This window comes from Emys orbicularis, chromosome 12, assembly GCF_028017835.1.
Source record: "Emys orbicularis isolate rEmyOrb1 chromosome 12, rEmyOrb1.hap1, whole genome shotgun sequence".
In the NCBI taxonomy this organism is placed as follows: Eukaryota; Metazoa; Chordata; order Testudines; family Emydidae; genus Emys; species Emys orbicularis.
In genome coordinates this window covers 4,270,170-4,280,283 of record NC_088694.1, presented here as the reverse complement: position 1 = coordinate 4,280,283, position 10,114 = coordinate 4,270,170, and the positions used below count along the sequence as shown (strand labels likewise).

The following is a 10,114-nucleotide window of genomic DNA, read 5'->3' as shown; positions in this document are numbered from 1 at the left end:
CATCCTAGGCTGAGGGGATAATGAGAACTTGAGGGCAGAGAATTGGGGGCTGGGAACTTGGGGGGTCTGGATGGGCTAGGGGTTGCTGGGAACTTGGGGGGGTCTGAATGGGCTAGGGGTTGCTGGGAACTTGGGGGGGTCTGAATGGGCTAGGGGTTGCTGGGAACTTGGGGGACTTGGAGCAAAGGATGCTCATGCTCCTGTGCCACGCAAGCGGCTATTTTGTGGCTGTGTTGGTGCCCAGCATGGGGATACCTCTGGATAGTTGACATACCCTGGGGGGCTTCTTGATTCCTTGTGGGAATACTGTGCACATCTGTGGCATTCTTCAGCCTCTGCAGGCCATGGCTTTCCTGCTAGTAGACCCATTAACTTGTCCCACAGTGCCCTCGAGTTGGGCTCCAGCCCTGCACGGGCTGCTCCCTTCTGCAGCTGAGTAGGCCACATTGAACCAGAACAATATGCCACTCCAAAACCCACTACAGAGCTGAATAGGGGCAGCAGTGGATGGGGAATTAGCACAACACTTGGGTTCTGTTCCTAGCTCTGCATGATCTTTGGCAAGTCTCTTCACCTCTGCAGACCAAATTCAGCCCACTAAAGTCACTTGTGCTATAGCTGAATCTAGCCGTCTTTGCCTCCGTTTCTCCATCTCTGGAATAGTGCTGATGCTTCTCTACCTCAGCTATAAAGCTTAACTCAGATACATTATGCTGAGGAGTGCCTAGTGGCAAAATATAAACATGTTCTGCTGGCTCGCAACCTGAGCAGTAGCCATGTAGTACCTTCCTTGGACTTCTGTTTCAGGTTTCCAATGTAAGGGCAGTGCCATCAGAAATAGTCAGCTTTCTGTGAGCCTGCAGCTTGTCAGGGTGGTACAGGGAGAGGGGAATCGACAACTCCCACAATATGCTGTCTGAGTAATTATGCCAATTTCCCGGATTATGAAACAAACCTAACAGCAACAGCCCTATAACACAGTTGGGACACCTAACATATCAGTTTGCTATTCTAGAGCCCCAAACTAGCACTGATTATGAAAAACACCCTATCAAAGAAGTTTGAGATGGAAGAGATTCATTATGCCATTTAGTTCTTCCTCTGGGCAGTAAAAGATAGTTCCAGTCAATAGATTATTTAGTCCTTTGTCCAGGCTAGACATACAATGTCTAAAGAACTGGGACTTCATCTTCTGAATAAGGAGGTACCCCGCAGGGCAACATATACATTCATTACAGACAATACAATAATTAAAAAATACTCTTCCCAAATCCATTAAACCTTGTTTTTACACCCGGTGTGTAATTTTCTTTGCATTTTTAGGAGATACATTTCATCCAGAAAACACATTCATCCACCCCTCCAGCCAGGTCTGTCTGAGAATTGGGAGGCGGAGAAGAAAGGGCAAAGCAACAAGAACTGGCCACGGCTGTTTTTCTTTCAGCCTCTTCTAATTCTTGCTTGCTATGTCCTTGTTTGAAGGGAAGGTGGCAGCACCAGCACAAGAATCCTCTCTGCCCACAGCAGCCAGGACAAGTCCTATTTATGTTATTTTTATTATTATTCCACCCCAATTGTGACCTAGGCATGAGCCAAAGCCATGATGTGATTCCGTTTAAAAAATCCCCACCATGTCCTTCGTCATTGGAAATACCCCCTTCTTCCACCACCCGAAAAAGAATTAATAGGAAAATCCATTTGACTCTGATCCATATTTCCTTCTCTGTTTTCAAAGGGCCCCCTCACACCAGGTTAGTCATTGCATAACTACTGTAAGCCATCTCTTCCTCTGTAAGACCCCTTCATAAAGGAGTCATACCCCAGCACAGCAGAAAATAGCAAAGCTCTCTTCGTCTAGGACTTCACTTGCCACAAGGAGAACCCACATCTGGCTGTTGGCTTCACATCTTGTGCCTTCATTATCAGCCTTTATGCAGGACCACAAAGGTCATTTCAAGACAACTCTGCTGTTAGCAACCATATGGCTTCCATACCATGTGACCGCAAGGAGACAAACTTCTTTCCTGCCAAGGGGAATTCTGCATTTCCTTCCCAAGAGGGAATGAACTCTCAGGAGGCTCATTAATTCACAATGAAACATTTCCAGTCTCCTGCCCATTAGTCGCCAGAGGATTTAGAACTCCCATAGTGATCAGGACCACCCTAAGAAATGCAGATCCCTTTGCTAACCCTCCATGTCTTAAGGACACACAAACATCCAACAACAGAAAAAAATCTCTCCGAAAAATGAGGTTTTTGCTCCATGTTTGTATGTGCGTTTGTGTGTGACGTGTGCAGAGACTCTATATGTAGGAAATACCCCAGTTACGGAGAAGCAGAGCACAGAATATATAGCAACATGCTCTTCTGTATCATACCAAGGGGCCACTGCCAGGTCAGACATTTAGGTTTTGTTAAAAAGAATGGCTTTATTAATAATAAATGATAATACTATAGAACTTTCCAGCTGAACATTTCAGTGCTCTTCACAAACATTAAAGGGGCATCATTGCCGTGAAAATCCCACTTCTATCTAAAAATACTCTATTCTGGTTCGAAGTAATGCCACCTTGCTGATAACTGAAAGAAGTTAGCAGGAAAAGAACACTCTTCTCTATTTTCACTGTGTTCCCTTTATGCTGTTGGCAGCACTTTGCTTATACTCGGTTTCACTGTTTCCCTGTACGAACAGGCTGCAACCCTGCAACCCTGCATATGTTTAACTTCGATTTCCATAGGATTGCTCACAAGTTTAAACTTGAATATGTGCCTACGTGTTTGCAGGATCAGTGCCTCAGTCAGTTTCTCCTTTGCTGAAAAGAGCCTGAGAACAGTCAAAAGGTGATCAGGAAAAGCCTAGTCGGTGGCATTTTTCTTTATTTTGCAGTTTGGTTTGTTGAAATATCTAGTCAGTTGTAGTTTTGTTTTTAGTCAGTTTCACTTTCTGATTTTCTGCCATTAGTCTATTTTCATTGCCCAAGATAAGGCACATGTAAAAAGGCAAACAAATAGAAAAGGTGGAAAGTGCATTCGTTTTCCAAAATTATTTCCAGTAGTAACACATGCAAGGCTACAGTATGGTGCAGTGGAGTATAAAAGTTTTCTCAGGATGAGTTTGTAATAACCCCATTATTCACAAGAGGTGAGGTTACCAAGAACTTATGAAGGCCATCCCAAATGCATGCTCAAAACTCCTTTATGCCACATCATCACATATCCTGTACATGACATGCCAGATAGTTTACAGAAAACTTTTTTTTTAAATGTTTTAGGGAGCTTAACATTTTGTATTGGGACTATTTTTTGCATCCCTCCATCGATGTAGGTATGTGCCTGAGTTAGTATGGTCCAGATTTTAAAACAGCCCCGCACCCAAAAGCTCCCAAGGAAAACAATGGGAGGGGGCCACTGAGTGCTGAGGTGCCTAGTCAGGAACAGAGGTCTTTTGAAAATCTGGCCACATGAACACCAGGAGGCACCATAAAGCATCCCACCATAACCTCAGATAGCTTTGCTGTACATAAATATATGACTTTAAAGTCCAATATCTCCAGACCTTCCAGAGGTAGGAGCAAGAGCTGTGTGTCCCCCATTGGGAAGCTGGGGCTCTCTCCCAATGGTATAAAGCTTCTGTTTCTAGTTTTGCTGGGTCTCAAGACACTGGGCTTTAAATGGTGCTGGTGCTGCACTAATTAGTCCCTGTTCTGCTCCACTAGATGGTGAAGTTTTGAGGGAGGGAAGGTGCAACTCCACATCTGGGGGGAGGAAGAAACCATTTTTGTGCCAGGCTGATTTTTTGTATTTGAAATGTTGTCTATCCGAAGCTGCTAGATGGGCTGGAAATGAATTTGTGGGCAGAATGCAGGGGACCCGACCAAGTTGCCTGGTAACTACAATGCATCCCATGGCTTTGCTGTCTGGCTCACCTCCGCAGTTGGGATGGATATTGATATTGACAGCTAGAGCTGTAACCACGTAACCTGACAGGGTCCCTTTAAAGCTGGTTCCTAAGAGCAGAGTTTACTCCAGCAGCGCCCAGGACGCAGGGCAGCGAGCGCTGGGCAGCGTGCGTGCCTCTCCTCTCGGATGTGTTCATTTCTAAACTTCCAGACAGCCCTTTGCAGAAGCATTTAGCTCACTCTCACCACCACAGACCAGCTCGCTACATACCGTCCCAGAGTTCCCTTTTTACTGCTGTGGCATTTGTCATCTGTGTGGGTTTGTCGCCTTTTCTGTTATTCAACAGCAAACTGTGACATTTGCGTCAGGCCTGGACCCTGTTGTCTTTCAGTTCCCTGCGCATGGGGCCATGAGCAGAGCATGTATAATTGATAGATTTATTCCTACGCCCCCACAGGAGCGGCGTGTACTCTCCCCTTCCACACATCTAATCCCCGACACACACATGCACACACAGTGCTTCCCAACCGTGCAGTGCGCTACAAGAGCAGCTGGGAATGAAGAGGGGGGGAAGGCAAGCCTTGAAGGGCAAAGGGAACGTCCCATTGCTTTCTGAGAGGCAGGTGGAATCTAGCCCACGTCCCATGGGCCTGCCACATGTCTAGAGAAAGCAGGGGGCACCGCAGGGCAGCACACCTTATGCCAGCCCTGCTCAGCCAGAGTCTAGCCACAAAACTTCCTTCTTCCTCAGATGTGAGACCTGTTTGTTTTCTAGCTGCACTAGCTGCAGCAAATGAAACCCACAGGCCTAGGAGTCCATGTGCGCTGCTGCTGCTGCTTCTGCCACCTGCTGCCCGTCTCTGAAATCAGAAGCCAGTGTTTGCCCAGGGCTCAGGCTCCTGTTGGCACCAGCTGCTTCCGGAACATGGGACAGACCCAGAATCCATTCCAGGTGGGCACAAACCTTTCCAGTCTGTCATTTCTCCGCGTCTGTTCTGCGCTCAGACAGACTCCCTCTAGTCTGTTGAGTCCCTTGGAATCAGAAATGAATTGGGCTCAGTGCCCCTCTAAAAGAAAACCCTGACCTAGATTTCACTGCCCACTCGCCGCTCTCCCCCATCCTTCCCCCTCTGCTGGAAAGGACGAGGGCCTGATCAGGGGCCCTGTAAAGCCATCCTGGCCTGCACTCATAAAAGCAAATAGAGCAAGTCGTGTCGGCTGATAGGGCCATATCACTGTTGCCTAGCACTGCACGTTTCCAAAGCATCTAACAAATAACTCGACACCTCTAAAACACCGGCATGAGGTGGGGAGCAAGTATTATTATCCCCACCTGGGATGGGGAAACTGAGGCACACAGTGGTGGATGGCCATATCTTCTCACTAGCGCACAGTCCAGGGGAAGGGGTTGCATGCTGGGGAGATCACAATTTCCCCATCAAGGCAGCAGAGCCACTCCCCAGCCACCACTAAGGCTTCTGTCCCTTTCCCCCAGGGGATGGTTTGGCTGGGAGATCTGCACAATTCACGTTTGCTGCATTCAGGACTCGCTTGGCCCTAAGTAATTTGCCCAGCACTGGGAGCGGAACTCAGCAGTCCCTGCCACCAAGGCCTGCTGGGCCCAATCCTCTGTCCCCTGCAGACTTCCCCGCACCCTGCCCTCCAGCCAGGAACCCCAAATGCCTTCTCCAACCCAAGTCACACTCTCTTTACTCTGCCTTCCAGTGGTGCTTCCCTTCTGTTCCACCCCCGGGTCTCTAGTGGCCCTGCCCTCCTCCATCCAAAGCCCCAGTCTCTCGGCCACTTACCACGTCTGCTGCTCCTGGTGGTGGCAAGCAAGCGCTGCTGCCTGCTACTGCCCAGTGGGGGCAGGGGCGTGATTCCCCACATGAGTAGCTCTTGCTCCCCCAGAAGAGGCAGCAAGATGGGTTGGTAAGTTCCAAGGAGCTGCCCGCCGCCTGTACCCACTCGCTGGCCGCAGCACGAGATTCCTGCAGTGAGGGCAAAGATGTGGCAGGCTGCTCTCGGTCCACCCTGCTCTCCCCTCTGGCAACCCCAGCTGCCTCTACCCCACCGCCTCCCGTTGGGAGCCAGCCAGCCCCCATGGAGACTCACCATGCCCTTTGTGACAGCAGCAACTCCTATAAGGTGCCTCCTATACTCACCCCCTCCCTCAGGCCCTGCAGAGGCTGCCAGGGTGTGGGTCGTGCCTGGGGTGACCCGTCAATTATGCCTAGCATTACTGAGCAGTTTTACATGAACGTGACTTTTGATGTCACCCTGTCTGGTCTTAAAAAGCTAAATCCTCCCCCCACCTCCCTGAGACCTTCATCCCATTCCTTAGAGAGCCCCAGTTCTCCCCATCTCTCCCCAGAGAGATCATCCACTCCTCTCCCTACAGAGATTCTCTAATCCCCCTAGATCAGCGTTCTTGCTCCTCTCGCCTAGAGCCCTGTGCTGAGCACAGAAACTCACCCCACCTATCAAGTCTTTAAAACTTGCCACCCCCCACCACCTGCAAACACCTCCCACTGTCCCACACCAACGTTGCAGGTGCCGTTAAGCGAATGACAGGCCCGAGTGTGAGGACAAACTCATCTCTTTCCCATCTACACTAAATGTTGACCGGCTTATACAAAATCTGGTGCTTCAAATGCAATGTGACAATTAGCTGCGAAATACAGCGTAGACCCCTCACACCTTGTGATCTATGTCTAAGAGCCAGAGCTGGTCCGCCTGCAGTGTCTGTTGACTCACCCAAGGAGATTGCAGCATGCAAATGAGCAGGCGGGGAGAAGAAGAAAGGCGGGGTGATGATGTATGTCTGCTGTCCCACTCCCAGGAGCCCACATGCCCACTGGGAGAAGGGACAAGCAGGGGAATGGCAGATGGATGACAGAGTGGGTGGGGTAATTCACCACTGCTGTCCCATCCTACTACTTAGCATAGTGATGTCACAATCCCAGCTCTCAGGTCTATGAGTCACAGCTCCATGCTCAACAACGCCCTGCCGCAGGGCAGCAGCTGAGAGGGCGGGAGGTGGACAAGGTGGGTAGGTGGACAGGATGAAAAACCAGTCAGCTTCTCCTCCCCGGCCTGTGACACGTTCCTAGAGACCCGCTACTATTTGCTCATCATTTTCCATGTCGTGTAATCTTTGACCCACTTTATTTTGCATCCATCCACTCCCCCCTAGGTGAAATAAAGCCCCTCGAAGCCTGCAGAGCTTGTCACTTCACCTTTACTGGGCGCTCAGCTGGGAATGATTGGAAACGCACACAATGAGCATATTGAAGAGGGAAACCCGGCTTGTTAAGTCCTGGCCTCTGCCTCTTTCTCTCTCCTGGGATAATCTCCCCACCACTCCCCAGCTACAGCTTCCAGGGCATCTGGAACTCATTGGGCAGTAAGAGAGACCAGTGTGTGGCCTCCACATTCTTCATGTGCTTCCTGGCCAGAAACAAGGCCAGCTGCTGCCTTCTCCTGGGGGTCACGTCCTTCCCGACCCTCCAGGGGAAGCTGTCTTCACTTCCGAGACGGGATTTGTAGCCTTGCAACTTGCTGACACACCAGTCATCATCCACCTCGAAGCGTCTGCAGACGGCCTCTTCCTGCCTCGGGTTGGAGGCTCGCAGCCAGTGACGGACGGCCGCCTCCCCTTCCCAGGATATGACCTCGGGATAGCGGAACTTCAGAAGCTGCAGGAGCAGCTCATTGCCTCTGTTGGAACTGATGTCAGCGAGCTGGTCCGCGGCGCTGAGGCGGGTGGTGGTGACTTCATCCTCAGTCCTCCGGATCAGCAGCACCGGCCCCGGGTAACTGCAGAGCTGCTCGGCCACATTGAGGTTGAAATGCTGCCGCACCGTCCGGACCACCAGCTTGTTCCAGCTCTTGGGCATGACCTTTAGGGCCAGGGGGAGCAGGTCGTCGAAGGTGGCGTCCAGCACTAGGGCCCCCAGCTCCGGGTAGGTCTTGGCGGCCCAGGTGGCTGTGTAGCCCCCCAGGGACCAGCCATAGAGGCTGATGTCTTGCACCCGGAAACCCAGGCGGCAGATGGCATACTGGATCACCACGTCTACGGCGTTGGCATCATTCTGTGGGAAGGGCAGGCCCGTGCTCCCAGCATAGCCAGGGTGGTTCCACCCCAGGGCCGAGTAGCCAGCCTCCAGTGGGGTGGAGAGACACCCCACTTCATAGAAACCAACATTCCCCTCGCAGCAGATCACCAGCTGCTTCCCTCGCTGCTCCTCCTCCATCCCCGAGCTCTTTCTCCTGTCCACAAACATGGTGTCGATCTCGTTCCCATCGCGAGCCACCAGCTTGGCCCGCTTCCCGTGAAACTCCTCCAGCAGGCGAGCCTGCCCCTTCACCAGTAAAGGCAGCAGGGCTTTCTGCATGAGGTACAGGGAGCCCGGGTAAAGCAGCCATCGGCCTAAGGAGTGAGCCACCATATAACAGACCAGCTGGCCGGGCAACTGCTTCATCTTGCGGAGGTAGTTACACTGGGCGGTCCTAGGCCCTCCGTGCCGAGCTGATCTCAGCAGACCCTCTCTGGCTGTGGTCTGGGACGCAGCCCGGTAGCCAGGGCTGCTATCCTTGCCGCCTGCCTCATCCCATCGGAAGTCCATGGGCCAGCTCCTGAACTCAAAGTTGTAGCTGGCCGTCAAATATGTTTTAAACACGTGGCCAAGAGCTTTAGTGAAGCATATAATGCACATAGGGAGCTGAGGACCTCGTTCATGCAAGAAGGAAATAGAAAGGGCACAAGGAGAGGCACTCCAGGAAAGCTAGAAATCACAGGACCAGTTGCTGCCGAGGGCCTCCATTGGAGAGGTTCCCCAGCAGATGTCAGCGGCAGCTTCAGGTTAATTAGCTGGGTTACAGCCCTTCCGCCATGACGTGCTCCTTTAAACCAATGTAATCCCAGCAATGTCCCTGAGAAATGCACAGGGCACTTCCTGCATGGTCTCCACAGGCCAGGTAATCAAGGCAGGGTAATAATGAGTGGGGTCAGTCTCCATTATGAGCAAGCACTTCACTGAGTGCTAGGGTCAGCTAGCAACAGGCAAACCAGGGTGCAGTTTTCACTGAACACCACTAGGTGTCTTCTAAAGGAACTACCATGTGGGGTGTGGATACACGAGAGTTACTATAGAGGAGATTATCTATCTATCTATCTATCTATCTATCTATCTATCTATCTATCTATCTATCTATCTATCTATCTCTATACACCCCCTCTATCTATCTATCTATCTATCTATCTATCTATCTATCTATCTATCTCCATACGCCCCCCTCTATCTATCTATCCCCATACACCCCATCTATCTATCTATCTATCTATCTATCTATCTATCTCCATACGCCCCCCTCTATCTATCTATCTATCTATCCCCATACACACCCATCTATCTATCTATCTATCTATCTATCTATCTATCTATCTATCTATCTATCTATCTATCTCTATACACCCCCTCTATCTATCTATCTATCTATCTATCTATCTATCTATCTATCTATCTATCTATCTATCTATCTCCATACGCCCCCCTCTATCTATCTATCCCCATACACCCCATCTATCTATCTATCTATCTATCTATCTATCTATCTATCTATCTATCTATCTATCTATCTCTATACACCCCCTCTATCTATCTATCTATCTATCTATCTATCTATCTATCTATCTATCTCCATACGCCCCCCTCTATCTATCTATCCCCATACACCCCATCTATCTATCTATCTATCTATCTATCTATCTATCTCCATACGCCCCCCTCTATCTATCTATCTATCTATCTATCTATCTATCTATCTATCTATCTATCTATCTATCTATCTATCTATCTATCCCCATACACACCCATCTATCTATCTATCTATCTATCTATCTATCTATCTATCTATCTCTATACACCCCCTCTATCTATCTATCTATCTATCTATCTATCTATCTATCTATCTATCTATCTCCATACGCCCCCCTCTATCTATCTATCCCCATACACCCCATCTATCTATCTATCTATCTATCTATCTATCTATCTATCTATCTATCTATCTATCTATCTATCTATCCCCATCCACCCCATCTATCTATCTATCTATCTATCTATCTATCTATCCCCATCCACCCCCTCTATCTATCTATCTATCTATCTATCTATCTATCTATCTATCTATCTATCCCCATCCACCCCCT

At 49.6% G+C, this 10,114-nt stretch overlaps 1 protein-coding gene across 1 annotated transcript; it reads right to left on the bottom strand.

The window, feature by feature from the left end:
• Positions 1–7,271: 7,271 nt before the first annotated feature.
• On the bottom strand, positions 7,272–8,618 carry ABHD16B (abhydrolase domain containing 16B). Its single transcript, XM_065414898.1, has one exon. It carries the CDS (start codon positions 8,616–8,618, stop codon positions 7,272–7,274), a length of 1,347 nt encoding a protein of 448 aa, XP_065270970.1.
• Positions 8,619–10,114: the final 1,496 nt, after the last annotated feature.